Genomic DNA, 26,407 nt, shown 5'->3' with positions numbered 1-26,407 from the left:
GACCTTACGCCTCCCCGGAGCATCCTCAGGATGCTCCGGGTATTGCTGTAATCACAGGTGATTGTGGCCCCGTGCCCGTGTGACATCACACAGAGGGGGCGTGGCCTGTACTGGGCCCTCAAATAATATTATTTATATCAAAATGGCCCTCGGCAGAAAAAAGGTTCCTCACCCCTGTTATAAAGGTTAGCAAAGCAGATTTCTTGGGTTCTTGCCATAATAAATTTATAAGAGCCTTCTTAGGGAGCCACCAGTATTTAGGACTTCAATGAGATTGAAATATCCTGTTTAACACGCGCTTTCCAGACAGACTCACAATACCACAAAAGTACCGTATATACTCGAGTATAAGCCGAGTTTTTCAGCACATTTTTTGTGCTGAAAAGCCCCCCCTCGGCTTATACTCGAGTGATGCTCCAGGACCAGGGCCGGTTCCCCCGTTACGCAGCTGAGTAGGGCGCCACATATTGGAGGGCTCCAAACTCAGCTGCGTACCATGCAGGCCGCAGTGCAGACTGTGTCTCTGTGACACAGCTGCACCGCGTGTGTAGCACTGACCGGACAGAGTTCGGTCATCATTACAACGTGCCAAACACACAGCCGCCGGCACCGGCAGCTGTGTGTTTGTTGTAATTAGCAGCCGATGAGAGTCTGTCAGACTCTCATCGGCTGCTGCTGCTCCCACTGCGGGAGCCATCTTCCGGCTCCCGCAGTGGGTAATGAAGGAGACGTCATGATGTCTCTCCCATCATGCAAAGCGGCCGGAGGAGCCGGTAGCAGCGTCGGGACCAGGAGCGGGGTTTCAGGTGTTTTTTTTTTTTATTACCGGTACATCTCTCTATACTGGGGGGGGGGGGGGGGCTACTACTGGGGGCAGTACCAGGGGGGGGATTACTACTGGGGGCAGTACCAGGGGGGAGATTACTACTGGGGGCACTACCAGGGGGGGATTGCTACTGAGAGCACTACCAAGGGGGGATATTACTACTGGGGACACTACCAGGGGGGGATTACTACTGGGGACACTACCAGGGGGGCATATTACTACTGGGGGCACTACCAGGGGGTATTACTACTGGAGGCAGTACCGGGGGGGGGGGATTACTACCAGTAGATGCTGCATTTCCCACCCTAGGCTTATACTCGAGTCAATAAGTTTTCCCAGTTTTTCGTGGTAAAATTAGGTACCTCGGCTTATATTCGGGTCGACTTATACTCGAATATATACGGTAGGTGCTGATTATTTCCAAAAGTGGAATATTTGCATGCTCCTACAAATGTGATATGGAAAAATTGCATTCACACATAATTATGTGACCTGTGGTTTGTAGATCACTCAACTGTTACAAAGTGGATGGGCTTCAGAGGATGACATACCTGCAACCATCACTTTTTCATCACTTTTATCTGAAGTCTCCAGAACACTGTTAATCCATTTTAATTGGGTGGTACTTATTCCACCATTAAACAGCACATATTGAGCTTCATCGAGACCTACAACAACACAAAACAAGGAGGCTATGAGATTGCATATTGCACATATATAAGAATGCACTTTTCAAGCACTTTTTTAGGCCCTGAGTGTACATTGTGTGTATTCTCTATCTTCTGTTTGTCTATGTGCAACCAGTTTTCAAGTGGACAGGGATTGTAACAATCTGCAGCGGTATCAGGTGAGAAGGTCAACACCATAATGTCGACTAATGTTGGCATGTAACATGTCAACATACAGAAATTGTGAAATGGTGATAATGTTGACAGTCAAAATGACAATATAGTTTTTTCATGCTAAAATAAGGTTTAGGGTTAGGCTAATATAGTGACTGCTGACATGCACAATGTTGACATATAATACCAGAATGGAGGCAAGTGGGGATCAGTGGAAGGAGCAGGATCCTCCATTAGAGTAGTGATGAGAGGCTTTTGGCATAATGATGAGGGAAACATGTAGCGTTATACACACTATTACCATTTCCCATTGTACAGATGATCATCATGGAACACCACTAACTAAACGTGTGTTGTTTTTTTTAGGCACACCACACCTAAAATAAACAATTTGAATTGTGCAAAAAACTCAGGGTTGGGCAATAGGTGTAGTGTTGGGGCAGGAGCTGCAGGACTGGTGGTCACCGCTAACCCCAAGGTGAATACAAGACAATGTTAAGTGCTGCTAGGCCGTCACTACTCCAGCTGCGCTCACCTATATGAATGTATATGCCTTAAAATTATATTTGATTCCAATGCTGTTAAGAATACAATGTATACAGCTGAATTTAAATTGTGCTTTAAACTGTAGGTAAGCTTGAGTCAGAGATGTATGTTAATGCCAACACAGCTGCTGTGTGAAAATATATAAATGTTGCAGAGGCCAAGAAATGTATTAAGACACTTTCATTAGCTATGCATTCGGTATCATGGCATAGCTAACGATATTCCCAGATTGGACTGCATATACAGACGACTGGGGAAATCGTTATCGACCCGCGGGAGCACGCATCGTTCGTCGGTAAGTGCATACACACTGGACAATTTGAACGATATATCGTTCAAAAATATTGTTATCGTTACAAAAAAACGTCCAGTGTGTACGAGGCTTTAGCTCTGTGTAACTTTAGGAATTGTGCTATACAGTATATCAATGTTTTTTAAAATAGAGTAAAGTAAAGTCAAAGGCTGTGTAGTACTACCTTCATGTGTATGGGGACATTACACTTTTCAGATTTAGGGCCTCATTCAGACCCACTCGCGAGCGGCTGTTCGCTCGCAAGTGGGTCGATGGTGTGCACTGCGCATGCGCACGACGGAGGGAGCTCCGTCGTGCGCATGCGTGAGACGCGACGAGCGAAGGACTTTCCTTCGCTCGTTGTGTCTGATCAAAGGGGGCGTGCTGTCGATGTTGATTGACAGCACGCCCCCTTTGGTGGGCGTGCCGGGGGCGTGCCAGCCAGACGGAGGCGTTCCCAAGGGAACGCCTACCGTCAGAAGCCGGCCCCACTGACATCACTAGTGATGTCAGTGGGAGTGATTTTGGCTCTGATAGAGCCAAAATCACTCCTGGCCTTGCGGTTGAGAAACTCAACTGCAGGCTTCTGGTCGCACTGGCGATGGTCGCGATGGTCAAGACCATCGCGACCATCATCCTGCACGCTCGTATAGGCTGTGGGTGATGACCCACAGCTATACGAGCGTCCAGGAGGACGCTCCATATTTATGGAGGTGGGCCCTGATTCAGAGCGAGAGCTCTGGTCAGAGCGTCCGGCTCTGAATCAGGGCCTTAGATTTAATATACAATAGATGTATGTGTACTATAAAGATATAAATCTGACAGAGTACTAGAAAGACTGTCACTGACTATCAGGATACAGCCAAATGACATAAATGATTACATGTGAAGGTAAAATATGCAAAGAGGGTTACTTCAGATATACAATACAGGCCAGCTTAGCTATAGCTATTTTACATGTATTCACGTTGTTCCCTTAGGGCCACTACATACCTTCTGGACTGTTCTTATCCTCATTTGGGTTCTTCTGCTTCAGAAGCTTTAAGGCCTTTACATACTTGTGGCTTGATGGATCTCTCCCAATGACACTGAAGTCAAACGAATCAATTAAGAGTAATCGAAATTTAGGAAAAGGACTGAAATGATAAGCATAAAATGAGTCCAGATGGTCACTATTTTCCAGAGAGGTCGTCAATTCATCCTTGAGTCGCATACTATTTAGTTTTGACTCCAGTAGTTGCTTCCTACTGAAGTTGTAGAATTCATGATTTCCCCAAATATGGTGGACTGGGATTCTCAGTTTTTCAATCTCTGTCAGGACTTTTGTCAGTGAAGTCTCGGTTGAGTTATGTTGAACATTGAAGCCATCTATGATATCCCCCAGCTGCAGGATTAATGTAGGTTTCACCGCTTCTAAAGCCCATTCTCCAGTTGCTTTTTGAAGCAAAGAAAGGCTGTTCCTGTAATATCTCATCCTGGTCTTGATGTAATTGTATCTATCATCTATGTCGGCATACTGGATATCAGCAATGATGCCAAAAGTAAATAGTGGATTTGATGTTTCGTCCATTTCTTTATTTACTGCATTCTCTGCCTCTGAAGGAAAAATATGAACATGAATGGGTTTTGTGACAAAGTATTAAACTGTATAGTAAAGAAATATGCAGACAATTATACATATTAAAAAAAAAGATGTCTTCTGATGAAACCGGGAACATTCAAGCCCAGAGAAACGCGTCAAGGGATCTCCTCTCACTGGACACGTCATTGCTGCTCATGTTCCCGATACCTGCATATCCACCCACGTGCAGAGAGAGTCAGCCAAGAGAATCTTCTCTACCCTCTTGCCGGAAAGGACTCCTACACTTACAGAGCATGAAACCTATATAGCCGGACGGAGATCACACAGCCGTTAGGAGTTTGACAGCGGCTCTCGTCATCACACCTTTTTTCAGCCATGCCAGCATGGTGCGCCCGGTCCCCGTCTGGAATGGATCCCGGTGCACTATACGCACTGGCCGGATGTTATCTTCACAGTGTTAGTAACGGCTACATTTACAGGTGATTGCAGTTCTCCGTTCTTTTGGCAACATTGAATTACATGTTCTTGCTGACATTATACCTGCTATAGTGGATATCTATTGAGCCGGATTGTGAACATTTTAAGCTACTGGACTTTGGAGTGGTCTTATGCCACTATCCCACATGATATTTGCTCAGTCACACTGATATATCGTGCCAGTGTAGATATTATATTGTGTGTTTTTATACAAACTTTTATTGTGCATTATTGTAATAAATTATTGGGGTCACTTGATCAAACCAGCGCTCCACTCCTTCTTTTCCAATTATACAGATGTGTCCTTATACATCTTTACTGGAGTCACGCTAAAAAGCCCCTCTCGGCGTGCCAGGTGCCATGAGACTCTGCTAGCGATAGATACATTTTTTGGCAAAAAAAAAGATGCCCAAGTCGCAATATGGTACAAATAGGACGCACCAGGAGACTGTTCTGATTAATTTGATTTGCGACACTTGTATATCTGTGTGTGACATAGTCTCTGAGTCTGTATAAGAAGTGCTATAATGTAGCGGCCGCAGCTTTTTTCATTCCAAGTTCCCTTGATACAGTTGAATATAAATTGTGCTTTTAACTGTAGGCTTGAGTCAGAGATGTATGAACATGCTCAGGTGCACACAGATACACAAGTGTCGCATCGCATTGTGACTTAGAGGCATTTTCAGTAAAAAAGACTCAAAAAAGATATCCAGCGCTAGCAGATTCTCACAGGACCTGGTAGCTTACTTGCGACGAGACCCTTGTGGTAGAGTCTCGTCCGTCACAAGCCCCAGAGAGCTTCCTGCTCTAACAGAGTTGGAAGCTCTCCACTGACATCACTGGTGATGTCAGTGGTGCCTCCCACAAATGGCAGACGTTCCTTCGGGAACGCCTGTTTGTGTAGCCACCCCCCCTCACCGCAACATCGACAGCCGCCCCGTTTGTAGCGAGCCCCGGAGCAAGAGAATTTCTCTCTCGCTCCAGGGCTTGCGCAGTACGCACAACTGCCTGACAATCGAATCACTTGCGAGCGGGTCTGAATCAGGCCCAATATGCACGACGATAAGTTCAACTCCCATCCTTTCTCCTGGACAATGATATTTACTTTTGCCAATCTCCACGCAGCATCCAAAAGACCAAGAAAAATTAAAGAGCAGTGTTATTATTAGCTGCACTATTGGGATTTCTTAAATTGACCTAAGAAGACAATCAGAATTGAACTTTGAATGCTGGACTGGGGGTCAGCAAAGGCAGGGAAGGCTGGACCTGGAGGGGGCACAGGGCAGGGAGTGCTGGACTAGGGGGTGCACATGACAGGAAACGCTGCACTGGGGGGGGGGGCACAGGGCAGGGAAAGCAGGACTAAGGCCCTTGGCGCCAACTGTGAACTGGCCAATCAACACCACAGCCAGTGCCATAAATAATCTCAATGCTGACGGGGGTTCCGAAATGCAATTCCTAATTATGTCATTTTTCAAGGGAGCTTCAGGAACAGTGTTCCGGTCCGTTCCTCCTGAAAAACAGCCCTGGTTGTTGTCAATCTATACCCCTAACACACACACTATGGGACATTTCTGCACCCACATAACTTACTGTATGTTTTGGAGTGTGTAAGGAAACCAGACAACCTAAAAAGAACCCACACAAACACAGGGAGAACATACAAACTCGACACAGATAGGGCTCTGGCTGGGAATGACCTGAGTGCTGTGACGGAATATTTTTAATGCACTTTAATGTGATAAGATCTCCCAGGTATCATAAATTCACAACCCTTCTTTGATCTGTTACATAGGTCCCCATTTATTACACATTTGCAATGCGATCAGGGCATGTCAGTAACGCCCATGGTCGCATTGCAAAATGCGATCATAGCGCCCAGATGTATTATCCGGGACATGCAGGGACACAGGGTCCTAAAGGAGCCCATCCCTGTGATGTCTCCGGAGAGCTGCCGGCCAGTGCAGCAGCCTTTGCCGGGGTAGCCCTTCGCCGGCTAATACAGCGTTGTGTAGCCATAGGCTACAGAGGCTAATGCCATCTTCAGATGACGTTAGCTGCAGGGGCCAATATCGCGAATGCATCGCATTCCAGATATTGGTACATTTGGCAGCCTTGCATCCCCCATACAAACTTATGGGGGATGCAGCTGCCTGCGGGAATGGAGGGATCACAGCAGGTATCGGAGATAGCTGCTGCGGTCCCTACCTCATACATCCGGGGGATACTTAATATTTGAGGTAAAATACCTCAAATATTCAATGATAAAAGGGCCCCCAGGTGACCAGTTTGCAGCAATTTAAATTAAACAAGTTTGTCATTGATTTCTTGCTGAATACAAATTTGAGGCCTGTGGATGTACTGTATTAGCCTACGGTGGCCAGAATCCATACTCAGGCCCTTTGCTTTGCAGTAACTGGCCCTTCCTATCTTTGACCAGTATGTACTCTGTAATCACAGTATGCAAACTTATGTCTTTTGGATTGTGCATGTATGAACAACTAGATACATAAATCAATTTTACCATCGGAAGGCATGTTAGGAGAAGTTGGAGGCACAGCACTGCAGGTAAGCTTTATGTTTTTTTGTGGGGGGTTGCGATATTGAGCAGTTATTTGGTTAAAGTACAAGTATCTGCTGCTTCTTATTGTTAAATTGCCCGAACACTTAAGCTGGGTAAACATAAAGGTGCGTATCTACTAATAGACATACAAACGAAAGCACGATTACGACATTGCAATCGTGTTCTCGTTTGTATGTCTAGTGATGTGCCTAGACTGAACGTTCACTCGTTCAGTCCACGCACATCCATCATCCGCGTACATGCTGAACCTGACGAGATCGTCAGGTTGACCAGCATGTACGGGCAATGATAGATGGCAAAAACGACCAACGTGCACGCGCATCGCTGATCGTTTTTGTCATTTACATGCCCAATTTGCTGGCGATTGCACAATAATGACGTCGTTATCGTGCAATCGCCTGTCAAAATTGCCTAGCGAATACCCGGCTTTAGACAATATATTGGACAATTTGCTAATTTCCGACGGATTGTAACAACAAATCAACCACATTGGCCAGTGTCTATCGCGCATTATCGCGCGCTCCCGTGAGTCATTCGTTTTTTCTGCAGAGCTGCCTGCAGTGCAGGTCAATCTGAAGATATCATTAACAATTTTTAACAAACTGTGCAGTGTGGGCCTGATTCAGAGCCGGACGCTATTTGCGCTCGCTCGTTCAGAAAAAGGGGCCGGCTATTTAAATTGAGCGCTCGCTCTTTGCGGTCTGTTGACGCCTCTATGTCTGAGCGAGCGAGCGAACGAAACATGCGCTCGCTATTTTGTAAAGACGCCCCCTGGCCGCTCGCATCATACGTCATCTCCGCTATTTATTTGATTAATCGAGTACATCGAAAGGCGTCTGAACTGCTCGCAGTGCTTGTGGTAGGATTTTCCTACCGCAATCATGCGAACAGTTCAGGCTAAGAAACAACCAAGTGACGTGGTCGATGACGCTGCTTTGTTAATTATGCACACCCTTAAAACGCCCGTTTTGACCGTTTGGCATGCCTGCGTTCGGATCACCACTCCCCGTTTTCAAGCACCTTCCCCTGTTACCACCCACAAACGCCTCATCCTGTCACTCAAATTAGCAGGCACTCGCTATTTTGCGGGCGCTCGCTTTCCGACCGCAATGACTGGTTGGCGCATGCGCATTACGACCCATACGCATGCGCAGTTGTGCGAACATCGCTCGGAGCGAAAGAGCGGCCGCTTATGAGCGGCTCTGAATCAGGCCCTGTGTACGCACTACCCAGTGGCGTAACAACGGCCCCCCGCAGACCCTGCGGTGGCTTGGGGGCGCTGGCAGGTGGGGGCACATAGTGATATAGATCAGAGATATACTGTATAATGGTACTACCTTCTTGGCGTTACAGCAGGTGATTGGGTGAAAGCTGCTGTCCCCACCCCTAGTCATGCTCTGCCCCCTCTGATTGGAACTGCTCGGCACTGGCAGTTAGTTGGAGCCCGGCCTGATACATTGAGGCGGCCAGCAACCCTGGGGACTGTGTATAGCGGCTCAGTGTGGGTCCCGGCTGTTGACCACAACGTCTGCAGGTACAGCCGGGGCCTTCAGGTTCGTGCTGTGGGATACAGGCAGCAGAGAGGAGGCAGGTAAGACGGCGCACTGCTGCTGGGGCCATTGGGTTCATGCTGGGGGATACGGGAAGCGAAAGTGGAGGCAGAGTGGAGCGAAAGAGAGGAGGCAGGTGAGACGGCGTACTGCTGCTAGCCCGGTGACGTCCTGTGCTTAGCCTGCCCATGTGCTTCCCTGCTCACCTCAGTGCATGCTTGCATACTTTTGAAAAAACATTTCAGGGAGATTATGAAAGCAACACCTATGAGCGCACGTTACAATGGACGTGTACTGCTACATCTGAGAGGCGCATCATAAACTTGACTTGTATCCAGATGTAAACGAGCCCAAAAGCAGTTAATAAAATGTATTTGTTAATGAAAACAGATACTTTTCAGAAAATGCATGTAGCCATAGGGATCATTGTGCCTTGCAACAAAATTCAGGAAAATTATACTATTTATCCCATTTGAATGCATATATCTCTGTTTTTTGTTTTATATAACAGCTTCATAATGGGGGTAAGGTGCAATCAGGGAGATTGCTAGACTCTTCAGGGAGACAGGGAGATTGCTACTATATCAGGGAGTCTCCCTGACAATGAGGGAGAGTTGGCAAGTATGCCTCAGTGACTGGCACTGCCCAGCCCGGCAGAATCCTAATGGGGGGCATCCACTAGACGATTTTATCCCTGTCCAACCTCTTAACGATTTTCCCTTGAAATATGATCTACCACTCTGAACAATATGCAAAAGATTTGCAAAAGATTTGCAAACGATTTGCAAAAGATCTAACAATAAACTATGTTGTTTTAATCTGTGATTGAGAGCTTTCAGCTATAGTGGGCAGACAGTGGTTCATCGTTTGATCGTTCAGTGTGAACGATGTGTAAACGATGTGTAAACGATTAGTAAGCAATCAAGTGAAATTGACCTGCATGTTCAGTCGATGGAGGAGACGATCAAACGACCAGCGGGAGCGCGCATCGTACATCGTTAGAAACAATTACTGCACGATTTGCAAACGATGTTCAAACGATTATCGAACGATTTTATCATTATCGTTCAATCGTTCAACTTTATCGTCTAGTGGATACCCCAACTCCGCTGCTGCTCTTCCCGCTCGCCTCCAGACACCACCCTGTCTGCTCTGCACCCTCACACACATCCCCTTCCTCACAACACCCTGATGCTCTGCACCCTCACACATCCCCCCCTCACACCAACCACCCTGTCTGCTCTGCACCCTCACACACATCCCCCTCCTCATACCAACCACCCTGTCTCATCCCCCCCTTACACCACCCTCCACCCTGTCTGCTCTGCACCCTCACACACATCCCCCTCCTCATACCAACCACCCTGCCTCATCCTCCCCTCACACCACCCTATCTACTCAGTACCCTCACAAACACCCTCATATCAACCACCCTGCCTCATCCCCCCCTCATACCACCCTATCTACTCAGCACCCTCACACACATCCCCCCCCTCATACCAACCACCCTGCCTCATCCCCCCCTCAGACCACCCTATCTACTCAGTACCCTCACACACATCCCCCCCCCCCCCTCATACCAACCACCCTGCCTCATTTTCCCCTCACACCACCCTGCTTACCCTGTCTGGAGGAGGAAGGGGTTGGGCGCCAGAAACTTTTTTGCAGGGGGGAGCAAAATTTATAGTTACGCCACTGGCACTACCGGATGACCAGGCGATAAGTTAACATTATATAGTTAACAACCAAATGACGTGTTGTTCCGTCGTTTGGAAGATTGAGCAGTGTGTATGCACTATATCGTTTGTCCAAGAGTTTAAGGGAAATCGGGATGACCATTGTGTCAGTTGCACATTGTCTAATGTGTACCCAGCTTAATATTTGCCTTAATCATGTGGAAAACAGTTTGCTGCATAATTTAAGGTGAATACAAACTTTCCCCTGAAGATGCACATTATAGGAACAAGCAGCGCTCCCTGCAATGCAACACAAGTAGAAATCTTGTGAATTTTTGCATTGTAACTGTCTGCATGTGTTTTAAATGCATAATAAAACACAAGTAAAATGCAAAATTCAAACACCATATGTACCTGGATTGTGAAATATAGAGAGCAGTTTTAAATACATTCTATTTATGTGCTCAGCTCCCTTTGATTAGAACACAACCTTTAATCTATTTGTGAGTGTCAGTAAAGGATACAATAGTATACAATATATACGTAAACATGATATATAGACAAGGAAAGAGACCTGAAAATGGAACACGAAGCTATCAGTCCCTACCACAGAGAAGCTTTTCAGCGCTGAGGGTGTTAAACCACCCCTAAACACATCCATAAAAGGGTGCACTGCAGCCGGCAAGGCAAGGGTCTCTCTTACCCGGCATGCTGCAGTGTGACTGACGTCCTGGCTGTCACACAGTCACCATTGCTGGGCAGCACACACACACGTACTGCTAATGCTATAGGCCGGGAGAGACAGTGTCACAGTGACTAATACCTCCTCTCATAGGAGCGTCCGGCCTCAGACCTCCCATTACATGACTGGGACGCACAGGCCTCTCCCCCGGCCCCCACCACATGAGCAGAGCAGACAGCAGCAGCCACTGCCAGGAAGGGAGAGGAGGACTCTGGCTGTGCTGCATAGCGTCTGTAGGAGATAGCTACTTTAGCTTGTAAATATCTCAGAGTTGGATCTGTATTCCTCTCACACAAGGACAGTCTTAGTTATTGTACGTTAAGGTTACGAGGCTGAAGTTAGCTTGTTATTCGGCCAGCTTCTTATTCACTTCTTATTCATTTTCCAGCTTCTTATTCACTTTCCAGCTTTTTATTCCGAACATGTTATATTAAAACAGTTTTATTAAATAGAATCAATAAGCTTACATTGAATAAACAAAATATGGTATCTATTCCACAAATTACAATTGTACTTTGCTTGGCCCACAAAGCTTTTGGGCATGAAATAGGGTGGTAAAGTGGGCACAAGGACCAGATTTTCTATATTTGAATAAGTAGCTGTAGTTGTGCAAGGGTTAACTAGCCTTGGGCAACAAATTTGACACTTGGAATCCACACAGGGGGGTCACTTACAACTAACCTTCATGCAATTGGCCTTGCTGAAAAAGGTTTTAGGCATGAAATAGGGTGGTAAAGTGGGCACAATCACTAATTTTACATTTGAATAAGTAGCTGTAGTTGTGCAAGGGTTAACTAGCCTTGGGCAACAAATGTGACACTTGGAATCCACACAGGAGGGTCACTTACATAAGACCCACATACAATTGGCCTTGCCCTACAAGGTTTTAGGCATGAAATAGGGTGGTAAATTGGGCACAGAGACCAAATTATCTATATCTGAATAAGTAGCTGTAGTTGGGCAAGGGTTAAATAGCCTTGGGCAACAAATGTGACACTTGGAGTCCACAGAGAGGGTTAAATGACATATAACCAAAACACAAATGGCCTTGCCTAACAAGGTTTTGGGCATGAAATAGGGTGGTAAAGTGGGCATGGGCACCAGATTTTATTCAAATGTATTAATTGGTGCCTATGGCCACTTTAATGGCCTATTTCATGCCCAAAACCTTGTTGGGCAAGGCCAATTGCAAGTGGGTTATATGTAAGTGACCCCCCTGTGTGAGTTCCAAGTGTCACATTTGGTGCCCTAGGCTAGTTAACCCTTGCACAATTACTTATTCAAATATAGACAAAATGGTCCCTGTGCCCACTTTACCACCCTATTTCATGCCCAAAAGCTTTGTGGGCCAAGCAATTTACAATTGAATTTTTTGGAATAGATACCATATTTTGTTTATTCAATGTAAGCTTATTGATTCTATTTGATAAAACTGTTTTAATATAACATGTTCTGATAAAGAAGCTGGAAAATGAATAAGAAGCTGGAGCTCGAATAAGAAGCTAACTTCAGCATCGTCACTTTAACAGGATACGTTGCCTGATTAGGACAGGAGAGCAGGCACCTAGCGTGCTACTCCATGCTGCGCCAATCCACGCCCTCTTTACATTACATTTAATAATAATGTCACTTTAAATATGAATCCTTTCACTCATGCTGTGCCAATGTGCTGCATAAAAAAAAAAAAAAAAACATTTCTGTGTCTTTAAATTTTTGACAGATGTCAGTGGATAGTGGGAAGTGCCTGTGACTCTTGGGGGAGTTTTCCTACCAGAACAGGAAATCAATGGTTGCAAGAAACAGGGACACACGACCTGCATGTAGCTGCAGCAGTGCTGTCTGTGTCTTCCCACTGATTACCTAGCTGCAGGATCTGTGATGATATGGAGAGAGCAGATGGGAAGCTGAGCTGTGACTCAAGATACAGCTTAAAGCACCACTCTTTCCTATGTGCTGAATATCGGCAAAGACTATGGAGGTTCTGCAATTTTTTTATGTCTCTGTTTTTTGGTCTGGCAGCTTATGTGCAAGTAAGTTTTCTGTGCAGTGGTTGCCGGGAATTGGGTGAGGAGTCAAACAGCAAAACACATAACCTGTGCGTTATTTTGTGCGCCATTAGAAATGCAACATTTTGCTCTAGATTTTTTATTACTTTCCCCCTCCCTTTGTGGTCTCTGTCCAACTCAGCTAATCCATGACAGAATAATAATGTGAACATTTACAACTTTATTACGAAGGATATCCATCTGATGCTTCAAGTAAATGCACATAAAATACCCTCACAAACAAGAAGTAAATAAACTTGTTGCCTTTAATCGTTGCACAAGATGAAGGGTGTGCGTGTAGGTACACTTACTGTGACAAATAAGTGCCATATTACACTACGTTTGAACGTTTATTTCTTGGAAATTGCAAATGGATAAATATATATAACAAAATTGTTGGAACACAAACACATAAAGTCGGGAAGGTTTGAGGCCTCCTGCCAGTCGGAGGCCCAGGGAAATCTAGCTAGCCCTGTCCATTTGATGTTTATTGTTGTTGGGCAGTGGTTCCCAAATGTATCACTGTGTTCTAGAGTATCAGCATTATTTTCATGGTTGCAATAGGCCAAAAGTTCCTCATGAGAAATTCAGCAAAAATGATTACTGTACATGAAGTACATTGTGCTTACCTGTCATGCTTAGGTTAGTTACGTGGCGGTGGACAGGGTTGCACTGCTGTTGGGCCACATATTTTTGATTGACAGCCATCATCACTGCTTTTACCTATCGCATTGACCATAAATAATTTGACTTGGACCACCAACCTATAGAACCCCTGTGCCCCACGGTACTCAGCTTGGGAACCACTGCTGTATGGTATTATATCCCATTTTTTATAATTTAACACATTTTTCTTACCTTTTTTGTAATGCTAATTTAGAATGCTACAAACATACATATCATAGTTATCAGGTTCCTTTCTAAATATTGACGTTTCCATTTGTTATTTTGCCAATGGCACCTAAGTAATATAATGTACACCAGGGGCGTATTTATAATGGGTGCAGGGTATACTGTGCACACGGTCCAAGGGGGCCCACGCTATACCTCTCTGGAGTCCCGCCTCGCTGTACAAATCACCTGCACAATGGTGGGGAAGCCATTTTCCGGCGTTTTGCGCATAGACAGTAGGGAAAATGGCTCCTGCGCCATTTCCCTGGTGACCTGCGCATACACAGTAGACTCTGGCACAGCGCTAGAGTCTACTAGTGCCCAGAGTTTGATGCTGCACTCAGTGCACTGCCAGCTGCCGGGTAGAGTGGAGGGGGCCCCGGGCCTATTCCTCAGTTAATATGCCCCTGATCTACACCCATATAGATGTACATAAAACTCATCTGTGCACTGTTCGATGTACAAACATCAGACTATATGACTTCTTTATTTTCATTTACAGATTAACGACCCAGATGCGGAAATATGGATAGTAAGTAGATCTGCAGAGAACCATCAGTTTATGTTTTATTTTTAAGCCCAAAATAAAATACATTTTAATGCAATTTTGGTGGATCTAAATCAGGGGTGGTCATTATCTAAATCCATATAGGTGTTACATAAGATGACAAGAATCTTTCTTCAATTTACATTTTAAGAAATGTGTCAGGATAATGCTTTAAATGAGCTTCTCCCAGCTTTCTGTACATCCTGGCAATGTGGGTACATGTGTGGTGGGTAAGGGGAAGGCTGGACCCATCTGCACTTGCACCGATATTGGAGATGGAATGAATCAGATCTGCACCATCCTTGGTGGTCTTTCCTTGTTGCCCAGATCATCTCGTACATTGTACTGTGTGGTTTATCTTCAATTTGGGTATGGTTTACTAGGTCGATGTTTATGTCAACCTTCATAATATAGACATGATTAGCATATCCACAATCACCATGTTGACATTTATCATATGGACCCTGCTGAATGTCAACATTTGTAGAATGCTGACAAACGTTCCCTAGTGGTCTCTTGTCCAGACGGCTCCAGCTGCGCCTTCCAGATCCCGGTGGTCACATGAGCAGCAGTTCTGGTAGAGATGTGATGAGCTGCGTTTCGGTGACTATTCTCCTCCTATCCCTAACTCTAATACCTATCCCTCTGCCCTAGTACCTTACCCTAGTGCCTAACCCTAACGTCCGCAGCCTAACCTTAGTGTCGACATTCTGAGAATGTCAGGATTTCACATGTGGACAGTATGACTGATATGAGGCGCAGTACAATGGTGGTGAGGGAAAGCAGTGGACTACCTATTCTGGCATGGCGGGAAATTAGAATGAAAGAGAGAACGTTACACACGTGAGTGGTCTAGCTACCTTACTTATTGAACCACCCTCATACTTTAGGGGAGATGTATCAAGCCTTGGAGAGAGATAAAGGGGAGTAGTTGCCCAAAACAATCAATCAGCGTCCTACTGTCATTTCAAAGACTGCTGACTGGGGGCTTTGCACAACTTCTCCACTTTAACTCTCTCCAAGGTTTGATACATCTCCCCCTATATCTTAAGGAATCACATATGATGTCTGGGAGTTAACCTCCTCTACCACCCTACTGTCTTTCGTGTAAACTTTTTGGTAAATAATTCAAATTAACTAGCAGCTCAAAGAAGAGTTTGAATTATAGGGCCTGGTTTGGGAGGCTTAGTATTAACAAGAACTTTCAGGTAGTAACTTAGGCTTCATGCTTTCTTTTATCTGACAGGGTAATCTTCTCTTTCACATGTCTTAAATTGGCTGAATTTGGCCCATATTTATCAGTGAGTGATATTCTTGTTATCACTCGTTACTAATCTTAAATGGTGCTCCAACCAATCGGCTCCTAACTGTCATTTTTCAAACACATGACAGGAGCTGATTGGTTGGAGCACCATTTAAGATTAATAATGAGTGATAACATGAATATCACACGTTGCTAAATCTGGGTCTTATTTCTGGACATTGGAGACACCAGTCACTTCACTGCACCTGGATTACAGCTTTGGCCTCATGTACTATATATGTCACAGAGGTAACAGCTTTTTTAGATTATCCTTTGAATAAATCAAAAGTTTTGTAACTTCCATCAGTCTAGCACAAGTTATACTAATATATCTAAGTATACAGCATATTTATGCTACCTACAAAATGGTATTAAACACATCCTATAGACTAGAATCTTAGAAGGAGGGCACTTTTACCACTGACTGTCAATTATCAGTTTGGTTCTTGTTTGTTCCAGGTGTAAAGCACTGCAATTAATGATATTCTCTTCCTTTGCGTAGGTGATCTATTTGGTTCCAGCCATCCTAATTCTTCTGCTTAGTATAAAACCAGACATAACAGGTAAGGTAATCCTCATTTACTGGTCACACTAAGGACCTGATTCTCCTACAGCGCAGTTGGGATTCAGATGCACTGTACAAGAAATGTATTGGAAATGTGCTGGGCGTTCCTGGGCAGTGAATACTCAGACACATGAAAAGGGCCCATATGTCCAGACTCCATACTCTGACATGGAATCTGCACCTAGCAAGATGCGACGGATGGTTGCATCTGCAGATGCACCAAGGGGTTTTACATCGTCTGAAGACACTCAAAGTGGGCGTCTTAGTCCATGCACATTCGGATGTTTGTACACCAGGGGAAGGGCTGATACTGGGATTAGGATATAGTCACAGACGTGACTACAACAAAAGCGGGCGCAGCAGCATGTGACTCAGAATCAGCCCCTAAATGTGCACTGCAGATCGGCTTGGTCCACACAACATACTTAAAGTGCATGCTTATTTTCCACTCTGGTGATACCTACACATGTGACAAGGATGCCTATGTGTGCAGAGAGAGAAGGGGTCTGAAGGAACGCACTGTGCAAAAGTGTACATATCACACTAGCACTTTATTACCACTCCTTCCATGAAACAAAACATTTCAGTTTTTCTATGATATTGCTCAGTTTAGGATCCTTTATGGCTTAAATTAATTGTGGCAGAGAAGGACCTTGAGGCTGTCTCATTACATGCAGCAAACTTGTGTTTAATAAACTTTCTTTTAGCTGATGCAAAATTCAACTGCTTTTGCCGAGTGGAAATGTATATTCTTCTGTATGCATACCAAGGCATTGCCCTAAAACTGCACCTTCTACACCCGTTTATCTCATTTGAAGAATCTTGCTCTGCAAAGTGAAATAACTGCTTTGCAATAATATGTGCTGCGATTTGCCTACTGCAACACTAGGTGGAAACATAAGTGCACCTGTACAAATTGTGTTGTACAGGATTTTGCACCGCACCTCGGCCGTTACACACATTATAAATTACAAGTGCTATTTTATAAGATGTCCACTGCTTATCATAATGTATTAGAATGTTTCATGTTGATTTTCCTCATTGTTAGGGAATTTGAAAAATGTAATCTAAAATAACTGCTTTAATTGTCCACCAAGGTCACATCATTTGGAAAACATTGTCAGATCTCCACTCTATGGTCTGTTTGATTGGAGCTTCTTATCTGTTCAGTTCACTGTTTATCTACAGCAAAAATAACTTTTTGCATGAAGAAGAAGGCAGGTGAGTGCAATAAATATATTATTTAATGTTCTATAATGTGTGTCACAGCCACAGGTTTTAGTGATGTAGGCATAGGCTAACACAGGTGGTGCACTCACTGCAGTTCTTTGAAATAAATTAGTTTATTATTTTGAAGACAATTTCATACAGTATAACTTGATGTAATAATAGTGACAACATAGATGAGGAATGAGAGCAAAGAGAAAAAAAATAACACTTTAACTTGATGATTTCACTGCTCAGTATAGAGAGTAAGGGGTATATTTACTAAAGTGAGAGTTTTTAGAAGTGGAGATGTTGCCCATAGCAAATAATCAGATTCTAGCTATTATCTTCTAGAAGGTTCTAGTTAAATGTGAAGTAGAATCTGATTGGTTGCTATGGGCAACATCTCCATTTCTAAAAACTCTCACTTCAATAAATATACCCCTAAGCTTGCATTTAACGTTACAGAGTGTATTAAATAAAAGTGTGGGAGAAAAAGGTAGAGCGTGGTTAGAGGAGAGGTGAAGGTGCATACAGTAAACGACGTGTGTATGCAGCAATGTGACCTGCGACCCCCCCCCCGACTGATGGAACGTCATACCGGGCGGCCCATACACACTAGATAATCCAGTGCCTGACCACCCGATATATCGGCCCCTGACGCATCCCGCAGCATGTGGTCGTCAGCTGCGTCGTCAGGTTGGCCTGCATGTAGGGTCGACCTGATGTTGTGGTTGACAACCCCACTGGAGTGTGCACCGCACGACCTAGTACGTACATACTTAACGATTTGTTTTTTCGATTCATCGGAATCAGGCAAATCATTAAAAAAATTGTCTAGTGTGTACGCACCTTTAGACATAGTATGGCCATTCACTAAGGAAGGAAATAGAAAGGTGAAGTGAGATTAGAGGAATTTGGGTCTGAATGCCAGGAGGACTGATCCACAAATAGAAATGACTTACATAGAAAATGGTGAGCAAATGTCCAAGTGGGAGGCCCAAGGTTCCCAAACCTTATTAATTTTGAAGAGTTGTGAAGGATACTCGTCATAAATTCCATCTGATAAGTGTGCCCGATTCCATTCAGCACTGCTTGCATGGAATGGGAGAAGCCTGTAGCAGCAATTTGGCATGTAGCTGTAGAAACAATTTGGCCACTGGGCATCTATATGAATAGACACCTGACAGAGCAATTTAATTGTTGCTTCGTTCGGACGCCTAAAGCTTTTCGGGGGGGGGACGCATTTCTACTCGCAGCCTCCTGATGTGCGAGAAGAAATGTGTCCATAGTCCGTTTTTTTGGGGCGCCCTGATGGTGGTTTTGTGCCCTAACCTCTTCTTTAGATGGGTTTAGTTGATTTGCACGGCTAAACCGGTGCTTGTAGCCGTGGTAAGTACTAATGGGCGCCCAAACGGAGAAACAGTTGAATAGCTCCATCGGGTGCCTATTCGTATAGACAACCAGCAGGGGGCACGAGAAACATCTGAATCGCCCCCAATGTGTCAGACCGTATCCCTTCTGCCACCAAATATCAGACTACACCTAACGGGAGGAGAAGTAAACTTGAAGGGTGTGGCTTATAATTGCTTAATACTCTGCCAAAATAGCACAAGTTTATGGCAGTACTACCAAATATGGCTGATAGAGCCAGCTGCTGTACAGCCTCTCCAACATGTGTCTGAGACACTCAAAGAGAATTTGTGCAGTCTGGGTGGGAACCAGATACCAGCGATATAAGAGTTGTTGTAAGCATGTGCTTTTATCTTCACACAAATAGTCAGTGTTTTGTTTTATTTCCTCCCAATTCTTATCTACTGTCTCTCCCAGGCCATTTCATGGGGATCTTTAGTAGCGGGGCTGTCCTCTGACTCTGCATGTGTCGGATACAGAGGGTTGGATTAGAGCTGGTGTTGAACGTTTAGACTGAGGGATTCAGAGGAGGGATGAAACAGAACAAAATTCTCTGCTTCTATTTTAAGACCAAATCCTCATAGATCTAAGGGCCTGATTCAGCTTTGGGAATAAAGTGAGAATTATCAATTAACTGTGTACCTGGACAAACCATGTTGCAATACAAGGGGTGTAAATACTTACATTTTTTTTGCATGTATTTAAATACTGGCTGCTTTTGTATGTAGCCCACAAATACTGCACAGCTTTATTATTACACTGCACTTTAGATGTCAGTTTGGACACCTCCCTCCCAAATCTAAATCTTCTGCACATTTTAAATCTGCTCCACCTGCAGTGCAGCATGGTTTCACCAAGATGATCAGTTAAGTGCTAAATCTCACTCTATTTCCAAAGCTGAATCAGGCCCTAAGTCTTTTCTAAAGTGCATATTGAATAATATATCAGCAAGTTTAAAGTCGGGGATGCCCAACCCTCCACCTGTCGCTGAAGGCTGAAGAAATCCTAGTCCGACTCTGGGGCGCTTACTTACTTTCTTTAATGATGGAAAATATATTACCGGTATCCTTTATTGTGTTTATTTATTCCTCTAATGTTTGTATATTTATCTCACGTCTCCTACTTATCCCACTCTATGGCGTGTACACTTATCCCAATTCTTCTTCTCGCCAACATTGCGTACATCGATCTATACCACATTTCCATCCCACTCCGATCTACACTTATCCGAGTCGTTCTTCTCACCAACATTGTATCCATTTATCCCACATCTCCATCCCACCCTACTCTGTGGTATGTACACTTATCCCAACCCTTCTCCCTGCTTCCATTGTGTACATTTATCCCACATCTCCATCCCACCCTACTCTATGGTGTGTACACTTATCCCAACCCTTCTCCCTGCTTCCATTGTGTACATTTATCCCACATCTCCATCCCACCCTACTCTATGGTGTGTACACTTATCCCAACCCTTCTCCCTGCTTCCATTGTGTACATTTATCCCACATCTCCATCCCACCCTACTTTATGGTGTGTACACTTATCCCAACCCTTCTCCATGCTAATATTGTATACATTTATAATCCCACATCTCCCTCCCACCCACTGTAAGATGTGTACACTTATCCCAACCCTTCTCCCTGCCACCATTTTATACATGTATCCCACATCTCCATCCCACCCACTCTGTGGTGTGTACACTTATCCCAACCCTTCTCCCTGCCACCATTGAATGTCCAGTGGCGGTTCTAGGGGCGGGCTAACAGGGCCGTCGCCCGGAGCGCCGGCCCCTAGAGGGCGCCACTGAGTCCCCAGGAGGAAGAGAAAAAAAATCCCAGAAAAAAAAAACTTGCCGGTCCCCCCCTGCTATTCGCCGCAGGGAGGCTTCATTTGCCGGGCGCCCGCTGATATTTGTTATCAGCGGGCACCCGGCTCCCTCACTTCAGCAGCAGCTGAAAGACGGAGCTCACTCCTGAGCTCCGGCTTCCGGCAGAGAGCACTATGGGAGGGACGTCGTGACGTCATGACGTCCCTCCCATAGATCCGTGGTGGAGTCGCGGTCAGACCGGACGGAGGAGCGGGGCTTAAGGTAAGTATTGTGTTTGTTTTTTAATTGTTTTTTTTTCCAGAAGCACCAGCACTGGGGACATGGCTATAGGGGGGATTTCTATAGGGGGCGTTACTACTGGGGCCCCCAGTCTGGGGGCATGGCTATAGGGGGGCATTAATATAGGGGGCATTACTACTGGAGGCACTACAATAGGGGGCATTACTACAGTGGACACTACCAATGGGGGTATTTATATAGGGTCATTACTACTGGAGGCACTACAATAGGGGGCATTACTACAGTGGATACTACTAATGGGGGCATTACTACTGGAGGCACTACTATAGGGGTCATTACTACAGTGGACACTACTAATGGGGGCATTACAACTGTGGGCATAACTACTTTGGGCACTACTATAGGGGTCATTACTACAGTGGACACTACTAATGGGGGCATTACAACTGTGGGCATAACTACTTTGGGCACTACTATAGGGGGCATTCTTACTGGAGGCACTACTAATGTGGACATTACAACTGGGGGCACTATTATAGAGGCATTACTACTGTGGGCACTACTATAGGGGGCATTACTAATGTGGGCATTACAACTGTGGGCACTATTATAGAGGCATTACTACTGTGGGCACTACTATTGGGGGCATTACCAATGATGGCACTATTATAGGGGACATTACCAATGGGGGCACTACTACTGGGGGCCTTAACACTGGGGGCATAACCACTGCGGGCACTACTAATGAGGGCACTGTATGGGGGGCACCACTTGTTGGGTCATTGTGTAAGGGGCACCACTGCTGTGGGCATTGTATAAGGCGCACTACTACCATGGGCATTGTACTAGGGTCACTACTACTGTGGGCCTTGTGTATAAGGGCACTAATTTGGGCATTGTGTAAAAGGGGCACCACTGTGTGTCATAACATGAATAAGGGACTACTTTGTGGCGTAACTTGAATTTAGGATAATGTATTATAAAGGGAATTACTGTGTGTGGCCCAATGTATTATACAGGGCCTTACTATGTGTGGCATAATGTATTATACAGGGCATTACTGTGTGTGGCATAATGTATTATACAGGGCATTACTGCCTGTGGCATAATGTATTATACAGGGCATTACTGCCTGTAGCATAATGTATTATACAGGGCATTACTGCATATGGTATAATGTGTTATACAGGGCATTACTGCGTGTGGCATAATGTGTTATAAAGGGCATTACTGCATGTGGCATAATGTGTTATAAAGGGCATTACTGCATGTGGCATAATGTGTTATAAAGGGCATTACTGCGTGTGGCGTAATGTGTTATACAGGGCATTACTGCATGTGGCATAATGTGTTATAAAGGCCATTACTGTGTAAGGAGCATTACTGCACATGGCAATTATTCGCCACGAGGGGAGAGCTTGGGGGAAGCCCAGCACCTTCGTAAGTGCTGGGCATGCCCCACAGTGTGATGAATTGGGGGTGTTCTGCAAGGACACACCCCCTTTCCGGAAGCGCGCACACAGAGGAATGCCATCTAATGTTTTTATTTATTTTATTTTTTTTGGGGGGGGGTGCCACTGGGAACTTTCGCTCTGAGCTCCGCAATGTCTAGAACCGGCCCTGTGTACATTTATCTCCCTCCCACCCCACTCTATGGTGTGTACACTTATCCCAACCCTTCTCCCTGCCACCATTGTATACATTTATCCCACATCTCCCACCCACTCTGTGGTGTGTACACGTATCCCAACCCTTCTCCCTGCTAACATTGTGTACATTTATCCCACATCCAGTATACAGTGTGTATACTTCTCCTATGTATCCCATCCCACCACTTCTTTGGTGTTATCATTTATTTTAAGTCCTCCTCAGCTATTAGTGTGCTCATTTATCTAAGGACCCATCCTCTCTCATGTCCATTTCAATTATTACAATTCCGATGAATTTGTGAATTCCTAGTAGCTTTAAAGCTCACTGGAGTTGTCTCTCTTCTAGGGAGCTCTCAGGATTAGTGATCATTGCATTGTGGATATTTCTTTGTCGGAATTCTGAAAAGTAAGTTTTTATTTACCACATCAAAAAAGTCATATGAATGCCTTTGACCAGTTAATACAGACCTATGATGTATGACATGTAGTACTGACCAGTACTATTACTGCATATTATGATGTTCTAATATTCGCTGACTTCCTACTGATTTATGATTCAATTTACTGTCCTGACTCTATTGCTGCCCTATGATGCCCAGTGTCCATTATGATAATCCATGATACCATGTGCTATGTATCTACTGTTCATGCTCTCAGACGTTCTAGTGTGCAGACAATTTTGAGTTCTGAACTGTCACATTCATGCTATTCATCTTATTTCTTGCAGAGGAACAGTTGGTGGATTTAGATTGTTTGTGGCTGTTTCCATATCAATTTTCCCATTTTTAACATGGCTTTATATCTACATCAACAAGGAAATGAGAAAATCATGGCCGCAACACTGTAAAACCGTCATCTGAGCTCATAGTAACATCTGAGGTGTGTTATATTAATCTGAGAACTAAAACTGAATTTGTGGCATGTAACAGAGTTATAGTTGGTTGCATCTTTTCCAATCAACGGGGGTCATCTTGGGCTGTGATGCAACCAAGTGAGAAAGAAAAGTTGTTGTTAGACATTATGTAACCAATCAGACGTTAGAATTTAGGTCTGTGTATCTGGTTATAAATAAAGGCATTATGGTGTATTGAGCATAATGCAATGGGGCACATATGGAAACTTGTGAAAAGATAAAAGGAGTAACAAATTATACATAAAGCCAGAAGGCCAGTGGCAATACCTGTAAGAAGCAGGCTGGACTTTGAGACATAGGGGTATATTTACTAAAGTGAGAGTTTTTGGAAGTGGAGTTGTTACCCATAGCAACCTATCAGATTCTATTTATCTAGCACTTTCTAGAAGTTAATAGCTAGAATCTGATTTGTTGCTATGGGCAATATCTCCACTTCTAAAAACTCTCACTTTAGTAAATTTACCCCTTTGTGTGATGTTGATTGCAGACTAGCTGCCCATTTATAGATAGGGCTGAAGCATTGAGATAGTGCCCAGAAAGGGGGCTAGGCTGTTTATTATTTCCTGTTAATTTATGGTTACATTAAAGCACTTACATGTTTAAACCTGTACAAGCTGTATGGAGATACTTCTTTAGCACCTTAAACACTGCACCACTGACCACTCTACCGAGCATAATACCCCAGAACATTGCTATACCAATAGTCGTGGAACATCTGAGATACTAATCAAACCAAACGTGTGTGTGTGTGTGTTTTATATATGTATATGTATGTATGTATGTATATATACATATATATATGTGTGTATGTATGTATGTGTGTATGTATGTATATATATATATATATATATGTATATATATATATATATATATAGCACACAGAGGCGGCACTCAGAGACCTTCAAACAGAATATGCAAAAGCAGAAATTTAATCCATCAATGTTTCGGGACCTCCTATCCCTTCCTCAGGATGCACAGTACAGAATGAAAAATAAAATATACAAACAACAGCATTAAATAGCTCACCAATCTGGACGCATGGTGCTCCTCCCGCTCGTCGCGCCTGGGGCAAGACCGTAACATGGGCAGCAATATCAGCCGGAAGTTCTGTGCGTATCACGCACCAGAAGTCCACTGCGTGTCAAGCGCCCATGTAATCACCCCTGACGCGGCGGCTAATGGAGACAGCTCGCAGCCCAGAAGTTGCCATAACAACCTGCTGAAGATACACAAACCAAAAAATATACAAACATACATCAAAACATAAATAACAGTTTACATAACTACCTGAAAAGATCAGACCAATAAAGTCTGCTTATTACACAGGTGATGGCTATACGTGAGCTGAAAATGAAAATAAAAAATAAATAATAAAAAAATAAACAAATGATGACATTTTTTTATTTTATTATCACACCCACCCACACACAGTCGCAAGTCCTAGTTGGGTGACGGGAACTAATGCAAGTTGCAAATTAAATAAGCTGTGCAGCTGGTACTATTTATGATATAGGGAAAACCGAGTGCTGACCGATTTCATTTATGTCATTGTGAGGTGAGGCATATATTACAAAGTGATCAAATCTGTATTATGATTATACTTTATACTTTATTTTTACCAGGAACAAAGACAGAAATGGAGTAATGACTACGAAATTTTAGAAGACTTTACATTCCACCTGTATAATGAGGCAGAGGAGCCAAGATTCTAGAGTTATCAACCAAGAGTCTGGAAGAACGTTTATAAATATATGTAATAAAATTCTATTTTTCTATTATTATTTTTTTTAGATTTTGAGTCAGGAAACCAAATCACCTTTTAAGATTCTTGTGGGTTTATTTACTAAGCATCGGGTTCTAGAACCCGGCTCTTCCGATAATGTTTATGCCCAAAATTTTAAAAGAAAAATATGCTTTCATTTTATATGAACATTGGCTTTCTCTTCTTTAGAGCTAAGTATCTTAAAAAATCAAATGTACTCTGTTTAGTAATCCATACTATTGTTATGAATTTTCCGTGTCTGGTTTCTGATTGCATACCCCAGATATGTTGGTATTGTCAATTTAAGATCTCTCCAACTCACACTGACCAGCTTGGATCTTTAATGGAGCAAATTCTTCTTTGAAATGCTCAAAGCACATTCTGTGGCAGATGTGTCTGTTTTTATAGTGTGAATTCAGGACCTGATTCAGTAGTGTATGCAAGTGCAATTACGGAGGCACATCGACCGATTGTTATCGCGCATGTGTATAAACCGCACTACATGTGCGCAGAGATCGCCAGAGGTGTATTAAGAGAAGAGGGGGCCCATGTGCATTTCCCCGTCCGGGGCCCCCTCCTCTCTCCCCGTAAACTCTGGGCACTAGTCTGCCCAGAGTCTACTGCACATGCGCAGGTCACCAGGAAAATGGAGTGGCTGCTATTTTCCCAGCAACTTCCCTACTGCGCATGCACAAAATGCGGCGGCCATTTTCCAGGTATCAGCCAACACGGGACTTCGGAGGGATAAGTATTAAAAAATATGGGTGTGATGTGGGCTCCCAGGGGCCTTTGGGCCTGATTCAGAGCCGCTCGTAAGCGGCCGCTCGTTCGCTCCGAGCGATGTTTGCCCAACTGCACATGCGTACGGATCGTAATACGCATGCGCGAACCAGTCAGTGCGGCCGAAAATCGTTTGTTCGCTAAA

General features: G+C 44.2%; 2 protein-coding genes across 5 annotated transcripts in view; one reads left to right on the top strand and one right to left on the bottom strand.

Moving 5' to 3' along the window:
* The window catches only part of LOC148542445 (manganese-dependent ADP-ribose/CDP-alcohol diphosphatase-like), a 15,914-nt gene extending 4,626 nt beyond the window's left edge, over nt 1–11,288 (bottom strand). The window contains exons 1-3 of one of the 4 annotated variants that reach the window (XM_088468600.1): nt 11,199–11,288; nt 3,500–4,102; nt 1,378–1,494 (exon numbers count right to left, since the gene is read on the bottom strand). In XM_088468600.1, the coding sequence (XP_088324726.1) occupies nt 1,378–1,494; nt 3,500–4,102; nt 11,199–11,280 (802 nt within the window). In that variant the 5' untranslated portion in view covers nt 11,281–11,288. The other 3 variants (XM_088468601.1, XM_088468604.1, XM_088468603.1) reach the window with 3 other exon arrangements.
* TMEM220 (transmembrane protein 220) lies at nt 11,136–26,407 on the top strand. The gene is made up of 8 exons (XM_088468605.1): nt 11,136–11,373; nt 12,838–13,147; nt 14,556–14,585; nt 16,406–16,466; nt 17,566–17,689; nt 23,154–23,213; nt 23,535–23,686; nt 25,343–26,407. Exons 2-7 carry the CDS (start codon nt 13,001–13,003, stop codon nt 23,665–23,667), a joined length of 555 nt encoding a protein of 184 aa, XP_088324731.1. The 5' UTR covers nt 11,136–11,373; nt 12,838–13,000; the 3' UTR covers nt 23,668–23,686; nt 25,343–26,407.

Source organism: Taudactylus pleione, unplaced genomic scaffold, assembly GCF_031769625.1.
Source record: "Taudactylus pleione unplaced genomic scaffold, aTauple2 ptg000012l, whole genome shotgun sequence".
NCBI classification, from domain to species: Eukaryota; Metazoa; Chordata; class Amphibia; order Anura; family Myobatrachidae; genus Taudactylus; species Taudactylus pleione.
This window is presented reverse-complemented; position numbering and strand designations above follow the sequence as displayed.